This window comes from Neopelma chrysocephalum, unplaced genomic scaffold (genome assembly GCF_003984885.1).
Source record: "Neopelma chrysocephalum unplaced genomic scaffold, ASM398488v2 Primary Assembly neopelma1_62, whole genome shotgun sequence".
Classification (NCBI taxonomy): Eukaryota; Metazoa; Chordata; class Aves; order Passeriformes; family Pipridae; genus Neopelma; species Neopelma chrysocephalum.
The window spans coordinates 4,966,996-4,990,986 of record NW_020897719.1 but is presented as its reverse complement, the minus strand read 5'-3'; the positions used below and the strand labels follow the sequence as shown (position 1 = coordinate 4,990,986).

Below are 23,991 nucleotides of genomic sequence, written 5' to 3'. Positions count from 1 at the left end.
ATAGAAGGAATTCCATGCTGTTGCTGTTAAATTTTTTTTAGCTCACTTGTTACCAGAGTATGCAATATAGGAGTACATACATTTTTATAACATTTCTTTGTGACTGAATATGTTAAATTTAATCCTTCAATTTGCTTGCTTACAGATTCGTTACTGGGCTGCTCATGATAAAGAAGCAGCTGCACAGCGGGTACAAGTGAGCAATCAGGAATATTCAACTAAACTGGAAAACCTGAAGCCTAATACTCGCTACCATGTAGATGTTTCTGCCTTCAATAGTGCAGGCTATGGACCTCCCAGCAGCACCATCGATGTTGTTACCAGGAAAGCACGTAAGTAAATGGAACACTAGGTTAAGTGTAATCATGTCCATCATGTTTTCAAACATGGCTTCTGATTCATATATTGAATGTTCTCCCTTTGTATGGTATTGGTTCTTTGTCTGAAAATTTCTGCTAAGGTTCTCCTTCCTCTCTTTTGTTGCCGTGTACAGCGTGGATATCTTACAAAAGGCAGTAAAGAGGCTGAGATTATAGGCTCATAGGAGGGTCAGCTACAGGCTCAGATCAGGTTGCTCAGGGATTTATTCAGCTGGATCTTGAAAACTTCCAGGGATAGAGACCGCACAACCTCTCTGAGAAACTTTTTCCACTGCCCGACTTTTTCTGAGCATCTAGTCTAAGACTCTTTTAAATCAAATTTTAGCCTTTTTGTTAGTCATCCTTTTTCCCTACCGTTTTGATGAGCCTTGATCCTTCTTGATAACCTCCCTGGTAAGGATAAGGGACTCTTAGGTCTCCTCCAAAGCAGTCTCTTCTCCAGGGTGGATAAGCCCAACTCTCTCAACCTCCCTTCGCATGTCAAGTGCTCCAGCTCCCCACCAGGTTGATAGCCTCACCCCAGATTACCAGTGTCTTTCTAGTACTGGGGATCCCAAAGCTGGACATGATATTCCAAATGATGAACAGCTGAAACCAGCAATTACTTAGGCAGGTGTACTCTGTCTTTCTGTTCAGTCAGTAGCAAGAAGGATTCTGAAGATTAGAATGTGACCAACTGCCATTTTCATTAACAGTGGAGGAGCAGGATCAGGCATCCTTGAAAAATGGACAATCTGAATCACACCCTAGAATTTGCATACTGTAACAGGTTTCTGAATATTGCTCCTGACTTGGTTATGATACCTAGTACTAGCATTGACTGAGCAATGTAAGAAATATGTCTTGTATATTTAAAATGCACTTACATGGGCTAAAAATACGTACAACTAATTTCATGATTTCTGTCAGTAAATAGAGTATTGTGCATGTTTCACCTACAGGGTTCATTTGTGTTGAATAAGGGTCCATTTTATAAGCTTATTGTGTGAATTATAATTAGTGGTTTCTGCAGTGGGGTACTTCTATTTCTACAGAACTGAGTTAAATGCTGTAGAAAGGCCTATAAATAATTAATTTAATATTTAATCTCAGTGAATAAATATCACCTAAGCCACATTTCTGGGAGGTTTGGAACATAGTTGCATGCCAGTAAATACACATGGCCAGCAACATGGTGAAGGGTAATGTTGGCCACTTCTATTCTTGCAAAATAGAAAGGCAAACCCACAAAGCAGCCACTGCACAAGCCATCCAAAATTGCCTGCTTAGAGCTGTAGCAGTTCATTCCAGGAAGGAGACTATCCCTTGCTCATATAAATGTCATCCTGATTTCCCTTTTTAGGTTTTTACCTTTCTTAATAACAACGTCATTGAGCATTTATGAAATCTCACTTAAGTTTACATTACACATATGTTGCTTTTCAGCTCCCAGCCAACGTCCAAGAATTATCAGTTCCGTAAGATCTGGTTCAAGGTACATCATCACCTGGGATCACGTGAAGTCAATGTCTAATGAGTCTGCAGTTGAAGGATACAAAGTATGATATCTGAAAATATTTTTTGTCTTTGTTTATGCTACATGTGGTGCATTTTGTAGACTGTGCAAATCTTTGTACCTAATCAGACTTAAACATACTTGAATGCTTAAGATTGCTCAGCAATCACAGCCATACAGTAGGCTTAGGGCAAAGCCAGTGGGCTTAGTCAATATTATGAGAAAACATTGGGGCACTGAAATTCATTTGAGTGGTAAGCCATATTATGGGAAGGTTCGTAGCAGTGACTGCAGCAACCTCATTTCCCGTGTGATCACATTTATTGTCTATTGGCTTAAAATAATGCTTAAAAAAGTTGGATGCTTTATAGTTTGTCCTTATACCAGCGTGCATTGTTTCAGCTCTCCTTTCCGATCTCCATGGGAGCTACAGTTCCTGGAACATGAGGTCTTTAAAGGTGGAGTAAGGGAAGGGACCTTTAATGTCGCTAGATGCAGTTACTTGTAACTGGAGCAAGTGTATATACTTGTATAACTGTAGGGCATATAGAAAGCTTCAAATATTAATTCCTGTTTCATTTTGCTGCTTGCTTGACAGTAAGAAAATTAGTATCATGTTCTAAGTGCACAAATGTGCTTGACAAGCTGAACTCTTTCCTGGGAATTATGTTTCACAGAGATTATTCCAGAAGGAATTGGGATCTTTTCTTGAGGTCCCACAAGACGTATACCATCACATTTGCGATAGTTTGACATCATTGATAGTTAATAAAGTTTATAATTGTTTCATTTTTTTTTAATTGTTACAAATTTTATGTCAGAAAACCCAACTGCATTCTCATATTTTTGTTTGATGCTCTTTGCCACCCTGCATTATTATCCTCCATCGTTTAATTGCTTATTTTGAGTATAAGCACTGAAATTATTTTTCAAAAGGTGGCATAATTTTGTAACAGAGAAAACAATGAAGAAACATCCTATCTAGATTCTCCCTGTGGATAAATGGAAAAAGTAGTATCAACCACTAAGTTTTGAGAAATATATACATAGGCTTCATATATAAATAAAAACTTAATACTTTTTCATGGACTGTACACTGTACATACATAACTGTGTCTTCATGGAAATGTAGCATTTCAATAACTATACTTACTATGACTTTCCTAGGTACTTTATAGGCCAGATGGACAACACGAAGGCAAGTTGTTTTCAACTGGAAAGCACACGATAGAGGTCCCAGTCCCCAGTGACGGTGAATATGTCGTTGAGGTCCGAGCACACAGTGAAGGAGGAGATGGAGAAGTAGCTCAAATAAAAATTTCAGGTGAGTAGATAACATCCCTTCTTCTATCCCACAATCCTTGGAAATATTGGACTGAATATTTTTGTCTTGCACGCTGTCAAGAGATGGGCACACCATTCACATCCAAAATTTGAGAGGTAGCCCTTCAGCGGTGACTGTACTGAGAATAGGAGCTTATCTTAAAACATTTCTCAGGACTCATAGCATACACAGAACACTTCAGTAGCAGTCCAGCTCAATCCTGGAAGCACTGCCAATTTTCCAAATATCAGACTGCTTATACTAATGCCCCTGGTTAGGCTGCCACTTCTAGTAGTATCTTACAAGGATAACTACATGGTGCAGGCCTCAGGATCTAGGAGTCAGCTTGCAATAACCCTATAGTTCCTAGTACCTGTTGCCTCTGTATCTCATTCCTTTGTCAAGTGCCACTAAGACAAAAGTAATAGAGAAAAGGAGTGGTACACAGTGATCCATAGACCACTTGCTGGGGAAGTTCCACTTTTCAGTGAAAAAGGGATCTGTGACAGAAAACTGATAAATAAGCAATGAGAAACTCAACATGCTCAACTTCAGAGTGGTCTGGATGACTGGTAAAGAAGAGAAGGGAGCATGGCTTAGGATGATTCAAATTATGCTCAATGTTGACTCTAAATACTAGCTCAGACATGGTCTCCACATCTCTTTCCTGTTATTTTTGGTTTTTAAGTGGTAGTGTGCCTTGGCGCACAGTGTATGAAGTTCAGTTGATGGCTAGGCTTCGCGAACGAAGATTTGGGAAGGGCTCTACCCACGTTTGTTGCAAGGTATGAAGTAGAACATATTCTGAATAGACTTCAAGGACTTGGATAGTGTCTTTTCAAGGTTATGGCTCGAACACTTGCATTGTATTCTTGTCTTTTTAATTAAAAAAAAATTAATTTGGGGAATAGTAAGGATTAAACATCAACAATATTCTTTTCACGCAAGCAATGCAACCGTTATTGTGGCTTTTTAAAAAAAATAAAAAATAAAAAAAGCAATGCCTATGCTGTATTATCTGTACTGTGAGAGAAGCTGCCCATTACTAAAGGAGTAGACCTCCCATCTGCAGGTTTTCAATAATATCTACAGTTTGTATCACTTAGTGTGAACTCATGGGTATCATCATTTTTGTTTGTATGAAGCGTCTTTGCATCTTTGTTCTGTTCCTGCACTGATTTAATTTTTTTACCTAATTTTATTATCTGCATTTATCTGGTTTGGAGGTCTGGCCATTGTTTCCTTTTATAACTTTTGTTAGATTAAAGTTGTGTCTGATACATTCTTCCCATTAAGAAATGTATATATACAAGCCAATGATATTAATCAAATGCTCAATAGACATTAAACAAGAGCCTTGAATTTCTCCATAACATTTTCTTCAGGTTTTAAATAATTTCTGCAGCTCTTTTCTTCACCTCTCCAGCTTCTGAGACTTCTTTTAGGACTGTAGACACTATAACTATATGCACTGTTTCAACTCTGCTGTCTGCAGAGATAGTCTTGCCTTCCTACACTTAACTTCTCCCAGCATTATTCATGAAAGGCTTTCATTAGCCATCTGTTGCCTTGCACTGGGCAATAAATGGTGTTCATCTTGTTTATCCAACACCAACTCTAAATCCATCTTGCAATCCTTGCTTTCCAGGATACAGTGCCTCATCTTTATCTGTACCACGACAGTGTCATGTCTCTTTTTTCCTTGGTGTATAATTTTGCATGTGACTATTACTAAGGACAGTTGGTTTGAATGGCTTAAGTTCCCATGCTGTCTGAATTTTTAGAAATGTGTTATTGTCACTACTTTGCCATTTTGGTTCCTTGGGTGTTTACTTCTGGTTTTGATGAAAAATATTGGATTGACTTCAGTCTACTGCTGTTCACTGTGCAATTGCACTAGAAATTCAGTGACCATTCTTCAATAATTGTGTGTTAAAGTCTGCCAGTGACTGAATTCTTAATCAATTTAGCATACATGTTAATTTTGTCCACCATATTTTATGAGAATGTTTTGGGGTACTAAGTCAACCACATTAAAAAATACATTGTGGATATTATCATACACTCTGGCAATCACTCTTGGCATGTTTTATAAGCTGCAAAAAATTTGAGGCAACTGCTATCTTTAGGACATGTCCTAGGTATCTTTGTATCATACATGTATTAGAACCTGTCATGAATGTGATGTAAAGACCCTATAGGCTACAGCAGGTAGGTTACTTCCCAGACTGGAAGCAGAACCGTCATGTCAGTACAATGTTAAGCCCAAACTGATCAGTCTTTCCAGTGTGACCTGTCCTAAGCATGCACGTACAGAATTAGCACCGCTGAGAGAGTTAGCACCCTAAAAATGCAAGAGTTTCACAGAGTTTTGTATTGATCTGTCTTCCACACTGCAGACAAATTTTCATCCACAAATTCTACCATACAGCAGCTGAACAGAGAGGGACAGTGCCTCTGGTGACATAGATAAAGGCAGCATTCCCTGGATTCAGTTCAGTAAAGATAGAAAAGGAAACAAAAGGCAGGGTAATCTCTTCGGAATACATAGTATACAGAAAATCGGGCAAGAATTTCAGGCAATTTCTAGGCTCAACGCATGCTTTTTCCAAAAAGCAGAACAAAGCGTAGTTTTAATGCCTACACGTGGCAAATTATGTCTGCTAATTTTTATTCTTAAGGAAATTTTCCAGTAGCGCTTCAGGGTTTAGAACAGTTGCCCCAAAAGAATGATAGAGTGATGAAAAGCTTTTAAGTAATGATGATTTTTCTCAGAGAATTCCAAAGAAGAGAAGATGTAGTTTCACAGGAATGTGTGTTTTGGGGTCAGCTGACCAAAATGGAAGTTACATATTTACAGAGAGATGTAAACAATAGCTAAGGCAAAATATAAGGCATTTTACCAAATTCAGAGGGGAACAATACCTTACCTGACCTTGAAGCATATGATTCCAGGGTTTGCAAACCTAGTTAATTTCCTGCATATGTGAATGGGGAGAATTAAACAGCTAGGGCAGAGGTTCAAAATAGCCTGTATGCTGACCAGGAATGACCAGATCTTAAGCAAACTGGAAGGATGCACTTCAGAGAAAGGAATGTCCAGAAAACCCATGTGTTATCCAGATTGGTGTTTTCCTGCTGTTCATGGGGTATCAAATCCAAAGTAATCTCCATATCACAGCTGAGTTAGGTGTCTAAACTCCCTTTATAATTGGTTGTCATCTAGGGTGTAATTCAGAATGTTAAAGCCTGTAGCATTTGAGATGCCCCAGATTGCCAGGGGCAATAAACACAATTCTGGCAGCCATGACACGATCTACAGGGGACTTGAGATCTTCTGGATAGGCAGGTGGAGGCCAGACAGGACACCAGAAGACCGCTTTTGGCCTACATTTCAGATTTAGGAACCCTAACTGGCCCTGAGATCTTTAAGGTATTAAAACTATAGGACATCTCAACTAACTTAATTACATTTGAAAGTCAAATGTGAAAGAAACTAGATGTTAATTCAAACTCAATCCCTTGTTTAAGGGAAAAACTTCCTTTTATATTTTCTTTTTCCTCCTCACAGAAAACACAGTCACTTGCAAAAGGTGGAGGCAAACATCCTGCAGCTACTTTGCTCTAATATAACCATTCAGCTTCCTACCAGATACACATTTTTAGCTGAGAATTATATAAAGGAAGTTTACCAAACACAGATATCTCATGCATATTTCTTGGAATATATTTAATCTTGAAATATAAGTTCTTATCATAAACTCACTCTCTGTATATATGCCCAGCTGCATTTCAGCAAATAGCTATAATCAGCATAAAATACAGTCATGAACTGTTACATTTTATTGGCCAGTGCCTGTGGTAAAATTAGGAGTTTGGGGATATTTATCAAGTCCATTATAGTAAATTAATGAGCTACGCAATTTAAAATTCATTCTTGAGTTACCACAGCCAGATAAAGTTGGAACTACTTGTTTAACCAAAGAAGTCTGTTTCAATGGTTAATAATAGTCTTATCTGTTTTCTTTGAAATATATTAAAGGCTGAGGGGTATTTTTGTGTTTTGCATGCTTTTCAGATTGCAGTACTTTTCCATATTACTAATATTAGCATAATCAAGGCAATCTTGCAATCAGTAGAAACTAAAACCATATGGTTCTTGTTTCTTTTTTACTTCACTTGTGTTACTACACTGGCCTCAGTGCAATTAATTTATGGCAAAGTAAGGAAAAACACAATCAAGCTCTCAAATTTTAAAATTTCATCCAGGGAGGGAGAGAGGGGGTGGTTACTTCTCATTTGGGAAAAAATTGGGAAAAAAAAGGAAAATACCATACACCTTAATCTTCAAAGATGAAATCAGGGTAATGTCTCAGTTTAAATAGTGACATGGACAAAGAATAATTTATGTATTGTATATGCTTATAGCAGGAGTGCAGAATTATGGCTTCTTGTATTCACTGCACACATATATATACACATATGAATTTCATTTGCCAGAGGCGTGTTTTAGGATCCTGAAAAAGTATTTATCTTGAATAATAGCTTTTTCAAAGGACAATGCAAAATTTTTGCCTTTAGTAAATTATACAATTATTTAAATCATTTTATCTTTTAATTTTTTCAGTTAGTATTTGAAGGGGACATAAATGTTTACTGCTTTCCTTAGTATCAAGTGAGTCAGGTGATCATTCACTTTTCGTGTGACATAATCAAATATGACTTGAAAATGTCCATCTGTTGCAAAGGCAGTTGTATAAGAGGAGGAGAATACAGGTAAAATCATAAATACTGATGAAAACAATCATCTGTCTAACTGGCGTGACAGTTCTCTGTTAATCATCTTGGATCTTTTTATGCAACTGTGACCAGAATGCAGCAAAAAGTTTCTACTAAACTAAAAGTACATTTCCAAAAGAGCATCTTCTCTAAAAGAACAGTAATTTCACAATGCATTTGATGTTGTCTCATTACTCAAAAATTATGTAGAAAATTAGGGAGAAAATACTCAGAATACCCTCTAACCTGGTACCTAAATCTGCCTAAATCAACATACTTTGTTCTCTTGTTTTTCTCCTGATTTTCCTTCATTGTCACATTCCATTTTATCACAGTTGTGATTTATCGGTACTGCCTCCTTCCAAGCCTTACTTTGATGAATAAGGCTTGACAATTCCATTCATTACAGCATATTTGGTGTTATAACAAGCATTTTCTTGAAAAGCCATATTCTCCTTAATTTCAATTTTTTCTCTTTTTCTTCTGTTTGAACTCAACAGTTGGACAGATTGTGGAAATGTTTTCATATCTAGTTATGTTTTCTTAGTCTGCATTATCCTGTGATAATCCCAATGGTGTTTATTTTGTCATTTATGTTTATTTATAATGGAAAGCCTGGATACAGAAAGTTTGAATACAGTAAAATTTCATTTTTAGCCCTAATGCATGTAAGTAAACTGTGCTGTGATGGTTGACAGGCCCTATAGCTAGAAATTGGATGTGTACATACATGGATTTAGAACACAACAGAGGCTTATAAGAAAACAGTATCACAAAAACAATAGCAGAATAGGTTACTCTTTATTAGAGAATACTGACAAGACAGGAATCTGTAGTTCCTATACATCAGAAAACAGAAAAAAAAAGGCTAATGTCTTTAAAAAGATTGTGTACCTTCCTCCTGCTTTTATCTTCTGTCTGACAGGCCACATGTCTGTCTGTGTGAGCTTGGGAACTGCCTGCAAAATCCTTATCAATGGCTATTGCATGGTCAGTTGAAATCAGGAGAACTCTGCAGTGCCTTTTAACATTAGCAAAAACCCACCAAATTCTATGGCAACTGCATACACCTTGTTACATGCAACTTGTTACCTGTTGGAGATTTTGCTGGCTATCTCCAAGCTTGCAAGAATGCTATAGAAAGTTGTGACTGTCATGGAAGACACATTCTTGTTGGATCTCAGACAGTAGAGACACTGTGAGGGTAATGCAGTTCTGGAGGGAATTCTGGGTGAGCCATGTGAAAAAGGCAAGGAGTCTTCAGCTGGAGTAAGGATGGCTAGTAAGGCAGTCATGAACAATAGGAAGAGGTAAGTAGGAAAAGATTATTCACTTTCCTTCACATTATGACTGTAATCTAGTAAAATTAGCAGGCAGATTGAAAACTATCAAATACTCTTCTACATGACACAGATTTAAATTGTGGAACTTCCTGTAACAGGACATTTGGGGGGACAAATTTATAAAAAAAGGCTGGTTTATCAGCTCTTACTTAAAACTATGCCCTATAGTCCTGAGCCTTTGACTCAGGAGCTACTGAACAGAAGCTACAAGGTAGCTCAGGAGCTAATCCGACACAGTGGAAAAAAATATGAAAAGAAAATCAAATTCTGCATGCCATGATTTTTTTCCTTTTCACTGCATCCATTACAGACCACTGTTGGAATTGAGCTCAACAGGTCTTTGGTCAGACTCGTTGCAGCTGACCTTATACTTCAGCTTCAAGAAAGTGTACTGTGAAATGCCTGAATAATATTTAGCCAATGGACAAACGATTAGTGCTACTTCCAAAAGCCTTAAATACTTTCTTTACTGTTTTCAGCAGTTTAGATGTTACCTGCCAAACAATCATGACTTTTAAAATGTTTAAGGAGAAGATGAAAACTAAATTTTGGTTCACTGTGAAGTCTGAAATACTTTTTTTTAAAACTTTAGAAAGCTTTTGATTGCCAGTGTTTCAGCTAAAGGTTTGACATTCAGGTTCAGTTTGGCTGAACTATACTTTCCAATTAATTTATCCAGTGTTTGAGATACATCATACAGGTACTTTCAGGTTTTTTATTACGCCAACACAGGAACACTATACTCCTTCCCTTTTATGAAACAAAATACTTGCTATTTTATATTCATTGTATTCTGTCATTAGAAGAAGATGGAAAAATCCAAAAGAGCGTTATTTAACTCTCCTATGCTTAAATATAGCAACATACCAAAAAAGAATATTACAGAAAAAATCACATAGCTCATAGACTGAATGACAATATTAGTTTTTTTGCTTCAATAGAATAATCCCTTTGTTGCAATAATGATTTAATTTAATACAAATGCATATTCTGCTTTCACCTCTTGGTAGGACATTTAACAACTGAACTCTATTTATACAGTATTTTTAATTGCTTTGAGAAATCAAAGCCAGCTAAGAAGGGTTTAGAGTGATTTAAATTACTCTTTGGAAAACTCATTAATTTTTTTCCCCTTAATAATCTAGAGGGGATTGCAGACATGGGATGAAGGAATGAAGAAGGGAACACTTTCTAGTCATGATAGTTCTTAGGTGTTTTAATTTTCACTAGCAAGACATTAAACTGCCTTGTTCATATCCTTGTAGTATTTTTCAGTTCAGCAGTTAACAATCTGTCTTGCTTTTGTTGGGTGCCTTGGAGTGGTGGTGTACACGTACCTTTCAGTTTTATGCACCTAACCTAACCGGAGTCCTTTCCTTAGCAAGGAGAGTGATTCAGAAGACCTAGGTTAGACATCTGCTGTAACACACCTTTTGACAAAACCTCTCTCTTAAGAAAACAAAACCCAATGATTCTCTGACAAAGGCAGCAGTGATAGTTTTCCAGTTCCTTCAGTGGCAAAGTCCAAGGGACTTCATAAGTGCTCTTTGGTAGTAAGGGAGGTGCACAGCTTTTTAGTTTAGTATTAGAAAATATCAAAGAGTCTAGTTCCTTTAATAAACACAAAAGTTTAGCATGGTGGAGAGGGGCAATCTTACAGAAGCACATAGCTATAAAAAGAGTGGTTACAAAGGTGATGAAGCCAAAGTCTTGGTAATGGCAGATGATACAATATAGGGAATGTGGTGCAGTAACCAGAAATTGCAGTTTAAAAACTCCCTCCAGGGACTAGTGCAGCACTGTAGCAGGTTACCCAGAGAGGCTGTGCAGTTTTTGTGTTTGGTGATTTCCATGACTGAGCTAGACAAAGCTATGGCTGATGACATCCAGTGTTGACGACAGTCCTGATAGGAGTGAGATGTCAGAGTAGACAGCCCCAGAGGTACAGCTGGGTACAACCAGGCATTTTGTGCTCCTACAAACTGTGTAACTTCCAAACTTTGAATCTACTGACAGTAGATTAAATGATAAATGTTTCATTAGAAGTACATTTTGTACTGTGATTATTTGGCAGGTTTGTATTCATGTATAAGTAGATTTATTTGTTGCTACAGATATGAAGAGTAGATGAAATCACATACTTGCTAACTTGAACTTATCTTTTAAGTGACAGTGACCATAGCTGATACTTATATTTTTGCCTTCTTTTATTTATATAGATATATATTTAGATATATCAAATAGTACCTAATTACATACTGAAATACTTCATGCTCATTTCAGAAAACTCAAAGGGCTTCAATGTCAAAATATTCTTGCCTTTAAAGATAATGCCATATATTTTACTTTCATCATATTCCAAATTCTGTTCAGAGAAGCAAGAGTTAGAGAGCTAACAACAGATTTCTTAGAAGTAGGTACTGAAAGAATGCTATCTCGTCTGTCTTCTGTGCCTGTTCAACATAGTTGTATTAAGCTAGTGGGAAGGGAAGAAAGAATATTGTTTCTGTCAAAGTAGGAAGCGTCAGAAGGATCCTTCATCTGAGTTCATGTGAATGTTTCAGTTGGCTCTAGCTACAGAGTAGCTGAAGTAGAGAAATTCTAACAGAAGATCAGTTTGAAAATTTCCCCTGCAGAAGCATGAAAATCTACTTGATTTTTTGGTTTTCAACTTCTTCTAAACCAAGGGTGCAAGCCATTTTAGAAGAAGTGTTTTAGAAAAATCACAGATTCGCAGAATATCCCGAGTTGGAAGGGACCCATGAGGATCATCGAGTCCAACTCCTGGCCCTGCACAGGACCATTCCCAAGAGTCACACCATGTGCCAGAGATCCATCTTCCTGGGCTCAGTATAGAAGAAACTAAATAAAAAGCTATTTAAACTGTATTGTGTGTGAGGCAATATTTAGATTATATAGGCTATATTAAAAGACATAGTGATCCTTTCTGTGCTTAAATTCTGTAGCTCAGCATTATTTTCTAAAATTGATGAACAGAAAAAAGTGAAAAGTCACTCATGAACAGCTGCCTGAGTTTAGGCACTTGCTGGCTCATTTAGATATTATCTGTAAAAAACTATTTCCCTCATTTATTTCCACAGGAGAAGATTTTGTCTTTAATGGGGCTTCTAAGTTATGATTTTCTATAATAATAGAACCCATGATGGGTTATTTCAAATCTTTTTCTGACATTACACAGTATGAAGGTAAAAAGTTTTATCAACCGTTAAAAGAAGTGTTTGCACTCAGTTACAATGGCTGTTACTACTTCTGTAGTAACTGGGTAAACTCACAAAATTCTTGTGAAGTACAACTGCAACTATTGCCTGGGTCTCAGGAGATCCTCCACTTGCTATTATTTGTTGCATGTACAGCTTTAAAAGAGTACATTTAAAAAAAAAATACTGGTGGTCTTCCACTTAACAATCCTTGCAAAAGATTCTTTAATGGCTATTATTATGTATGAAGGGGAAGAGGTATCTGAGAAGTAAACTATGTTTATTGACAGTTAAGTGATAACCCACTTACTGAAAATTCTCTGATTTTCCTCAGAGTCCAAGTCATCTTTTCATTTTGGCAGCCCAAGTCTGTGGCAGGGAGAATCTTTCGGCACTGTGTCCGTGGTAGAGAAGCCACAGCTCCTGCCTGCCAACACTGGCAACATGCGAGTTGCCATTGGTAGAACAAAACCAAACGTTTTCTTGGTTTTGGATTTTCAAGTAGGAGAAGGCAGACTAACACCATGGGGTGTTAGTCTAACACCACCCAGACCATCAGCAGCACTTCAAATACGCTTTTCTTATAATAGTTGTAAAGCTGTTCCGCAAATGCACGGCAAACCATAACACAGCACAGAGCATGGGCAAATGGATAGACAGCTTTTTTTCCATCCCATACATCTACTCTTCTGCAAAAACATTAATTCATAGGGTTGTGAATCACTCCAACGCACCTTTCTTGAAAGGCTAATGGCACAGGCATGAGGAAAATTTCCTCATGCACAAACAAAGGTATTCCTAGACAAGTGAAAGTTGGACCTGTGATTTAGTAATGATGCCAGTGATGCAACTGATGCCAGTGATGCAGGATAAGCATAATCTAATTAGTTCAGTTATTTTCCATTTACCATGAATAGGGATAGCAGAATTTAAATCATGTCAGTTGATACTACCTATTTCTTTTGCAGTAGTTTTCATGAAGATAGTATTTCCAGCTGGGACAAGAGAAATTTCTTTTTAGAAGCCAGTTGAAAGAACTACAAACCCACATCTTTCTTTTATGCAATTCAGTTGAACCTGAAGAAATTTTATCCCCCCCCCTTTCTGTTTTTGTGTTCTACCTGATTAAATACAAAACCACTGGGAAACAGATACTAATGAAGCCTAATAGTTGATAAAGAAACCAAGAAATGAAACAGGCAGAAATCCCTTCTCTTTTTTTCAGTTGGCCTACTTTTTTGCAGAAGTAAGGAGAAACAGAATATGAGAAGGCTTTGCAGTTACATTTCTTAAAGTAAAAAGGAGAGATAAAAGACAACTCTGAAGAATGTGGGTCTTTGGATTCTGTACCAAGACAATAATACTATATACAGGAAAATGGATAGGAGTTTGGTCATTCTTTCAGAAAAAAACAAATCTGTTTTGCAAAACAGATACAAAGGCAGACTGTCATGAATGAGTGTTTTAGGTCGGTCAAAGAATCACCAGCAAAGATATTGACAAAAACAGGTTTAATATAAAAGTGAAAGTGCAACAAAGTTCGTTGGCAAGGTTCACTCTTCTCCTTACTAGATGGTTGAAGCCCACAAAGAAAAATCAGACTAAAATCTCAAATCAGTCAATCTAAAACTAAAATCAGTGTATAATGATCTACGTGGAGGCTGAGAATGGAAAAAGGTAAAGATGGGAAAGGGTAAGGATAAAAAGGAATAAGGGAGACCCTCCTGTTGCATCACAAGGTTCCACGTGTACCCCCTTGCCAAACTTAGCCCCAGATTAGACCAGTGGTTTAGGCCTAAAGGTCTTAACAGCTCTTAAACTTAGCAGCACTGAATCGATAGCCTAATTTAAACAATTTAACAGAAGATTTTATAATATTTAGTATAACAGTAACTCACAGGCCTAACAAAATTACAAACCTAATGTACTTAAGAATCTAAGAGAGCAACATTCACAATACATTTGCTACAGCATATCACACTTCTACGCACACAGACCTAAAGGAGCATGTACAAGGTATATATCTGTGAATAAATACACTTCGAGTTCAGTGAAGTACTCACATCAAATGCCTTTGCATCGTCTCAGCAGGTGAAGGGAGTGTTGATGTCAGCCCCGGCTCTGTTTTTAGTGTTTGGCAGTGGTCCTCCGAGCATAGTACATTTGAGTTTGCTGGCTCTAAGAGGTCTCTCACTGAGAGGGAGATTGCTGGTCACAGCCCACTGTGGTCCAGGAGAGCTCAAAGGATCTCACTTAGGAGTGCTGTTTATGGGATTGCAAGGCCGTTGGCTTCAGTTATAGTAATTTTCCATTCTGGCTGCAGTTGGGGTTGGTAACTTTCTTTGAAAGTTCAGTAAAAAAAATGTTGTCCCACTTTGGTTGTTACAAGTTTCCAAGTCTGTTCATTAAAAACAGGAGCTCGTTAGACAACATAAGTACCTGGGAGCAGACAGTGTTTCTGATAAGCTCAGGAGGAGCTTAGCCCAGGTGCTGTTCATCAAAGCTGAGGCCTAAGGAGTGTTTCTGAGTGTGGCCCAAGGAGGGGGATGGGGGTGGTTGTACCACCAAACAGACTCGTTTCTTAGCAAGTTACAGAATTTACATTACAAATTTAAATCTTTTATAAATTATATAAAATACCAGTCCTGGAAAGAAAACTTTCTCTTTTCCTTACTCTTACTAAACGTATAATGAAAAAATGTGTTGCAGTGACTGCATCATTTAGATGGTCAGTCTGCATCTACCTGAACAGCATGTGAGGAGTGTATCTGTAGACAGAAGTAGTGGCATTGCAGATCCAGCTGCGCACGATATGCTGATGTTAGGTTTTACTTTGCACTACCTCTATTGTGGTTCCCGCACAGGGTAGCTTCACAGTTCAAAATAGATCCCAATAAAGGGGATGGCTGAGATACTTACTTTAAAAACACACTCCTCCTCAAACTAGAACAGTCATGTAAACACCCCTCCTTGATGTTCTGTAGCTGGAAACTAGCAAAACTGATATCATCTAATACAAATCAATTCTTCAACAATCTTTCTTGACAGCAAAAGCAGAGAAAGAGTTTTGCCACAACAGGATCATCTCACGATTAGCCTGTAGTTTGTATATGTTGGCAGAGCAAACACTTTGCCACTGAAAAAGAGAAGTTGTTCACATATGACAGCTTCACAGATGACCAGTAACTAATTTCCTGGAGCACAGATCTGATGAAAGTAAGATTTTTAAACAGATCTCTACTTTTTTTTTTTCACAATGCAGTATAAAAAACCACTGATGTTGGGAAACGGGCCAAAAATATCATATAAAATATCCTATATACTTATATAAATATAAGTTACATTTAAAAATAATAATGACATAACAAATTGTGACAAAGGCTTGGGAAATACATCAAAGTCTGATCTGTTTTGATGCCTGTTTCATTTAGGCATTAAATTGATCTCATTTCATTTGAGTATAATAGGAAAATTGTTGCATGCTGTTCAAGATGTCAATAAAATTTAGGATCTCCTTTGAGAAGTATAAAAGATTTCATCCTAGACATTATGTGATTGAGATGGCAACGCAGAATTTAAAATACAAATAGAAAGCTGTGGATCAGTGGGACTTTACCAGGAGTTCCTGTGATACATAAAGATCTTGCTGAAGGAAAACCCATCCAGCATTTGTTCTCTTCATTTACTCAGACAGATAAACAACCACTCATAAGAAAGGCTCCTGAGGAGACAGGAAAAAATTTAGGTTAACTGCATGCATCCCATAGAAATTTTATTTGATATTAAGCTACATTCTGACTATATGTTTCTGTAGATAGCTTAGTCCTAAACTTAAAAATACCAACTGCAGGAACTGTATACTAGGCAGTAGTAAAGCCTGTGCAAGATTTCACAATTTTTCCTTGGGGCTGTTGGAAAAAAGTCGCAAATTTAAGGTGTGTATTTCATTGTTTATTTGAAAGAATTCTTGATATGAAGTTCACATGTGGTGTGTTAGAGTGGTCATTAGGTGTGATACTGATTGGGTTTTGACCTTGACTTTGATGGCTGTAGTTTGCAACTGCTTGCACACTGGATCCACAAGATGCTGGTTGAGAGGAGAGATCAGACATTATAACACTGAGGAGAGAAAGAATCTTTAAGCGCTAAATATATCCAGCTCATAACTGGCCAGACTTGAGAGGGAGCTTAATAGTCCTCATGTTTTAATTTACATCCACATGTTTATTTGTACACGTCCATTAAGTCTTTATCTGGTGTTTCTCTAGTTTTTAAAAATTGTTAAAACTGACATCACAATTTCATTAATGCACAGAATTAAATTTTATAATCTGTTCTCAGGCAAAACTTTTATGAACTTCCATTCATGAGCTGCAGGAGTGTACTGGCTGTCATGCAGTGGTGAGTGGTGTTTCCAGTAAAATATGAATCCTGACATGTGGGTCAGTAATCTAACAAGAGAAAAAAGAAGACATGATCTGTTTAATGTGCATTTATCCTCCTAATATTCTGTTAATGTGCTGTCTAAGGGTAGGACTTGCTTCATTGCAGAAAGCTGATAAATATATCTCTGCAACAGTGCCTATACCTTGTAAGGAACCACTGTAATCAGGTGAATTGCTAACTATTAATTCTGGAGCCAGCGAGAACATCTCAGAGGGAAGGTTTATTATTCCTTTCTTTTTGTACAATAGCAACAGGAAAATAAAAGTTTCTTTATACTTGCTCATCATTCAACTTCACTCAGCAACCTTTTTTTCATATTTTCCTCCCTTAGAAGCATCCAGAATATTTACTTGTGTCTTTCTGACTGCATTATCCTAGTCTGACAAAAGCAGAATACATTTTCTGTGGATATTCTTAAACATGAAATCTGAAACTTATTTTTTTTCCGATGGCTGTTTATTAATTAAAAACCGCTACTTATATTTAGGAATAAAAACTACAGAAAAGATTAATGTGCCTCATAAATCACTAAAAAGTGCAGATAAATATACCACTGTACTTTCACAGTTGCCAGAATGTGTAGTTGTTATGTATGAAAATATATTTGGACATAACATTTGTGTTAATTTTAAGCATAGAACTCCTCAGTTTATGGATACTTAAAAAGCAACATTTCCAATATTCTCTGATATTTCCTTCATTTTGTCTTTCACTGAGGTGGATATACTGCTTCCTATGGAAAAAGGTACTGTTTTTAGAAATGTACTTTTCACAAGTGAATGGAGCTGATGAGGAAGGATTAGTAGGATTCTCATTTTATTTTTCTGAGTGCTTGGATACCGCAAAGGACTTAGGTAGAAATCTTGACTTCAGAAAGCATCTACAGCAGTAGGAGAAAGGGTGGCAATGGGTACAGAGATGAATTTTGAGATATCAGAAGAAAGAGAAAAGGATTGGAAATAGGTGGCAATAGGGGACAGGGAGGAGCATGGAGCAGCAGAAAGACTTGGTTTGAGAGAGGACCAGAGTCAGGAGGAGTAGGGTAGTGAACATAGAAAGAAGGGGGACAATAAGAGGAGTATAGCTGAAATTATACTGTGGGAAAAGCTCTACAATTCTGGCTTCATGGCATATGATGTGGGCTGTGATAATGATTGTCCCTGGTGGGACAATGGAGAAACCAGGATCACATAGAAATACTTGTTTTCACCTTTTGTGGAAGAAACAGAAAGGGAAATAGCTGTCTTGGTCTTAAAGGCTGTCTTCTGAATATATCCCTGATGGCATCTGCAGAGAGCTTCTCCCATGGGTCAGGAGACACTGCCTTTCATATCTGCCTTTCTAATAGCACTTAAATTCACTAGGGAAAGCCAACTGTAAACAAGTCAGGCCTTCTGTATGCAAGTGGCTTATGGTCCCCTTTTTGTTAGGTGATTTGCTAGGGGACAAGCTGTACATGAGTCTCTATGAACACTTCTAGGCACATCCTGTTGTATGGTATTTGGTCACCTCATAAGCATACTGGCATACATCTGCTCCTTGGACAGGGAGGGCACACACTGTTTTTGGTTATCAATCAATTTCATTTCCATCTGGTTTCCTTACCTTCTCTTTTTTGTGGATAGGAAATACTGTAAGAATTAAATACTTGAAGGTAACCTCCAGATGTTTATTTGGACAATTCTCACTTGAAACCCACATGTTTCTTCAACCTCAAGATCTTGTTTTGCTAACTTAAAATCAAGAAAGCACCCTATTAATAGGAGGTATAAGATAGACACGAAATTAAGAATTAAGCTCTTTATTTAACCTGAAAGGTGCTGAAACTTCTCAGTCAGACATGGAAAACCTACAGATCTGTCTTTCTAGGAGCCTACATGATGCTGGACCAGACGATGTGCTTTATTTGTTCTTGCAAGAGGTCTGAAAGAAAATGTGACTGCTGTTTTGGGACCTAATTCTATGAAAGAACACTTGAAAATTGTCATTAGGTAAAACAGGGCTGCCTGCTGAAACCTGTGCTGTTTGGTTTGTGTGTTACCTTTTCAGTATGGTTTTTCTTCACTCAGCATTTGCTGGAAAGCTGTCCAATGGGACTGTTACAGCAACTCCTTAGGACTGTCACCACCAGCTACAAGCATTTCTGTTCTTTGTGTTCAACAGCAAGATGAGCAGTAAGTTGGGTTCACCACTGCCTATCTACCATCCTGATACAGACAAGCCCTCTCTGGAATGAAAGAATAGCCTGTTCTCCATCTCCTTTGGCCTGTCTCCAAGACTGACAGCCAGGCACAGTTTGGCTTTGTTATTTTTTCATATAGATGCTTTTTAACCAGGAGCTGAACCATGGCAACACAAGCCACTTAACAACAGCAATTCTTATGCTTGTTTACCAGAGTGAGTCATGTAAAGTTGGTAAACCTTAGATTAATATTTTCTGTCTTAAAATATTTGTTTAAGAAAGACCCTTGTGACTTTAACAGACGTAAATGCCACACTGGTAGAAGTCAGCCATCTGGACTTTGTAATCTGGCAGGTAAACAAACAGACCAGGCTCTTTGACATCTCTCAGATTATTGCTTTTCATATGAACATTAACATTTCCAAAGGTGTCTCTTTGCTTCATCACATTTCAAAGAACCCATTAATTTTGTTTTAACATGCTAAAATATTTATTTTGACCTTTTACCTTCTGGTATAATAACCTCCTGGCTTGTTGGACTGGCCAAATCAAAATACACTGATGTGCACTGAATGGCCTTGTTTCTTGTATAAACACACTGCATGAACAGCTCTTGCAGAACAAAAGAGTGGATCCTTCTCTGTATTGTAGCAAGTCTCCTTGTCTGTTTCAAATTATCCATACAGGTAGGGGCATTCCTGAGATATGCCAGCTGGCTTTCCAGCCTCCATACCTTGTGGACTTGCTCACATCCAGGATTATTCCCCCCACTGTAAGTAGTGCTGAAGTAAGACCAATACCATGTTGTTATCTGTTTGATGCACAGGTGCCGCTGTTGGAGTACCCACTCTGCTCCTGGTCCTGGTGGTGCCTGCCCTGGGTGTCCTTGGCTGCTCAGGATTCTGAATGTAGCTGGATTTATCTTGTCCTCTGCCTAGCACAAAGGACTCCCTTTGAAGATGAGGACTGCAACTCTTTTTGATTCCTGTGGCACCATCCTAAGCCAAATAAATTACACTTTAAAATGAATTACCCTACCGATTTCCTATGAACTTTAAGAGGACTGAGGCATCCAGGAACTCCTTCATGAAGTAAATCAACTTTTGAACGGCTAAGAAATATTTTTAACTTGTTCCAATATGCCTTATAAAAAACACTTATGCTGATCTGTGACAGTTGCATGATTTGGTCCAACGGGGCAAGTTACAGTGTTAAAACCCAATAACATAGGCTGTACAGTGAAAGTAAAATCACCATACGTAGGTGCTTTAACTTGAATAACAAATTGTGAAATATAATAGAGATTGAAATGTTGATTGTATGTGATAAATGTAAGAGTACTACGTCTGTCTGTACTATCCTATATGTTTTGTGTACTGCATATTTTTGAATGGCCCCATCATCATTTATTGGGATTACTGGTTTTTAGAGAGACAGTCAAAGCAAAAACATTTCATTATTTAGAGGTGTATTTCTTGAGGCTATTGGATAGAATTTGAAGGACTTGAAATAAAAGTCAGTGATAAGGTTTTTTCATTTTAAATATGTTCAGAACACCCGAGACATGGATAGCATGCTCAGCTTAAAGGAATTGACCTGCGCTTCACTGGCACAAGTTTTACCATATTCTTTTCTTAAAAGAATTCAATTGACAAAATCTATTATGATCATTGTTGCTGATTTGAGGAGTCAAATGTCAGCTTTCAGGGAAGCAGCGTAATGTATTTGTTTTTATTTAGTCCTATTACTACTATTATTAAGGTAGCAATATAACACTTATGAGTTTGGAGATGAAGTCCATGCTAAGATCAGCCAAGTGGACCATGAAATGGTAGGAAACATATGTTATTTTTTAAAGTGAAAAGATTTAAAATATAAAAAAGAAAAAGATATACAATAAATGGCAGAAACAGAGTAGCACAGTAAAAAAATTATTATATTTACATTTTTATGCTGCAGATGCCAGGTGTTACCTTCCTGTATTGAAGGCGTACATTTGGGAGAACTATATGCTTTTTCAAGAACTTGATATTATTCTAATGTTCATAGTGTTGTAAATAAGAGTTTTAAAGTTCTGAGACCATTTCTCTATTTCATAGAGTACTGAATGATCCAACTGTGTGTTAGTACGTGAAAGTCAGATCCCAGCTGTTAGTCAAAGCTAAATGTTTACTATGGCCTTTGCAAAATGGGAACTCTTAGAGATAGAGAATGTTTTTGTTCTGACTGTGTCTAGAGTGTTTCAGTGTTGGGTTTCTTTGTTGGTTTGTTTGGGTTTTTTTAAGTTGCTAAAGAAATGCACATTCCTTTCACTTTCCATGGTGTGATGGGAATTAGTTTGAAGTGTGAATGGTGAAGAAACACCGTGATATTGAATCAGCTGGCTCAAGTAATAGTGCAATGTCTGATGCTTCAAGAATTATAAGCTTTGAATCATATTTTATTAGCACAACCTTGCTAGCTACTTAGAAATAGATTTTATCTTTTTAGAACTGATACTGTAGGGGTCTGTAATAATAATATTTACATGAAGCAAGGATAGGTCTATTAATAATTTACACCCTTTTCTTTTATTTCTATAATTTTGTACTGTATATTTACATGTAAAAGCGTAGAGTCTTCATTAAGAAATATCAATAATACTGTTTTAGTTTAATTTTAACTATTTGTTACAAGATGAAAATTTTTTAAATGCGTGAAAGTGGTAACTTCCCTATAAAGGAATGTCAAAGTGTCAAACACTACTGAGTTTCATAAATTGTATAATTATTTGAAAGAGAAATGAGCTGTCTTCATACATAAGAAACTAATATGCTGTAAGCCTTCTGTAAAAAAAATGTGGTTTATGGTGTTTCATTTGGGTTTGTTTTTTTGCAGTATGACTCATTTTTGTATAATCTACAACCACAACTAAATCTTTTGCCAAATGCATGATTGCCTTTTACTTTTCTAATACATGGTGTAAGAAGCAAAACTCTTTCATTTTTGCATGGAAATGACCTGGAAAGGAAAGCCACTTCTTTTTTTTAAATCAGCAACACAGATGAGGTAGGTGTCACATACTGATCAGATAGTTGGAGATTTTTCTGTTTCACATAATTGTGTAAATTTGACTGGGACCTTCAGTTTCAAATTGTTGTCAAGAAAAACTAACTAGTGTATCATCTGCTTTAAAATGCAAAGTTCTTAATTAAAGTTTATATAGATAGACATATTTGTTGTTTCTTTATATTTCAGGAGAATTGATATTACTATTATTTGATACTGATGAATATTGAACTGGTTTTTTAGTTACTTTTTATCTTTTTTTTTTTTTTCCAAATGAGTAGAGCAGGACTGTGCTTTGTCCTTTTTATGAATGAAAAGTAAATTACAATTAAATAAATGTATTAATGTTACTCAAAGTACAATAGCTGTCTTTTGAATTGGAGCTTTCTAATTTCCTAACAGTGATGTAGTCATCTGTGACAGAATAGGTGTGGATGGAATGAAGTCCTGTGTATCCCTGCCCTGCCTTCTTGTGAATTTTGCTGGAGTTTAAGAGCCTTTATGGCTGTTTTGCTTTGATTATAGGTGACATAGATAGAAAGATTTCCTAACATCAGTAACACAGAAGATCCTGAGAGCTTTCTGGCATTTTTGGAAGCAAAAGATAACCAAGCAGAGTATTTTTTCAGGTAATATTTTTTACTCCAGTAGACAAATGTGGTTTAACCCCGGCCAGCAACAAAGTCCCACACAGCCGTTTGCTCACTCCCTAATAGTGAGTGGTGGGGGAATCCAAAGAGTCAAATTGAGAAACCTCGTGGATTGAGATAAAAACAGTTTAAACAAGAAAAGCAAAAGCCGCACACACAAGCAAAACAAAACAAGGGATTCATTCACCACTTCTCATGGGCAGGCAGGTGTTCAGCCATACCCAGGAGAGCAGAGTTCCATCATGGGTAATGGTGACTAGGAAAGAGAAAGCCATCTCTCTGAATGTTCCCCACTTCCTTCATCTTCTCCCAACTTTATATACTGAGCATGATGTCATAAGGGATATCCTTTTGATCAGTTTGGGGTCAGCTGCCCTGGCTGTCCCTTCCCAGCTCCTTGTGCACCCCTCTCCATTTCTTCCAGACATGATTAATTTATCATTAACTTTTCTACCACTGCTTTTGCTTTTGGGTTTATTGATTCCAGGAGGTAGGAAAACATGATTTTTTTTATATAGGAACAGCATAATTGCTGACCTGGTCTTTTTCTAATCAGTACTGATTAGAAGCTAGAAGGTGCTAGAAGTACTGAGCAATCTATCAGGAACATGGGGTCACAGAGAGCATGAACTCAGTTAACACGGTTTATTTCCCTACTTTGCATCTTCCAGAAAGTCTTTGCTGCGATGTGATAACCTAGTGGCTTCTGGTCAGTGCTCTCACCACACTCAGCCTTCTAGCAAACATGAACTAAAATGGGTATTTCCATAGAGCATAGCAGAACAGGAGGGAATATACCTAAGTTTGGCTTTATGTTTCATGACGCTATTTTCATCAATAAAGGATTTACGTGCCATGGCCATATTTACTCCACCTGAACTCAGGTGCCTCTATTACCAACACCATGTGTGGGAAGCTAGCCAGCCAGGCTTCAGTGAGCCATTTAGCCCTGAGACAGGCTGATCACCCTCACTTCTGTTCATCACATGCAGGGCTTATCTTGGAGCTTGTGCTCATTGCTGAAGTTAGGTGGGACCCCACATGGGTGACTGGCTACCTCCCTAGGGTTATAAAGGGAAGCTGAGGGAGACTGTGTGCCCTAAGAAAGGCAGCCAACATACTTATT

At 37.4% G+C, this 23,991-nt stretch overlaps 1 protein-coding gene across 1 annotated transcript in view; it reads left to right on the top strand.

Annotated features, from left to right (window-relative positions):
• Positions 1-22,571, top strand: part of CNTN1 (contactin 1) — a 259,467-nt gene extending 236,896 nt beyond the window's left edge. The window contains exons 21-24 of the mRNA XM_027682199.1: positions 146-332; positions 1,806-1,918; positions 3,043-3,199; positions 19,994-22,571. Of these exons, the coding sequence (XP_027538000.1) occupies positions 146-332; positions 1,806-1,918; positions 3,043-3,199; positions 19,994-20,073 (537 nt within the window). The 3' untranslated portion in view covers positions 20,074-22,571. The remainder of the gene's footprint in view (positions 1-145; positions 333-1,805; positions 1,919-3,042; positions 3,200-19,993) is intronic.
• The last annotated feature ends 1,420 nt before the right edge of the window (positions 22,572-23,991 follow it).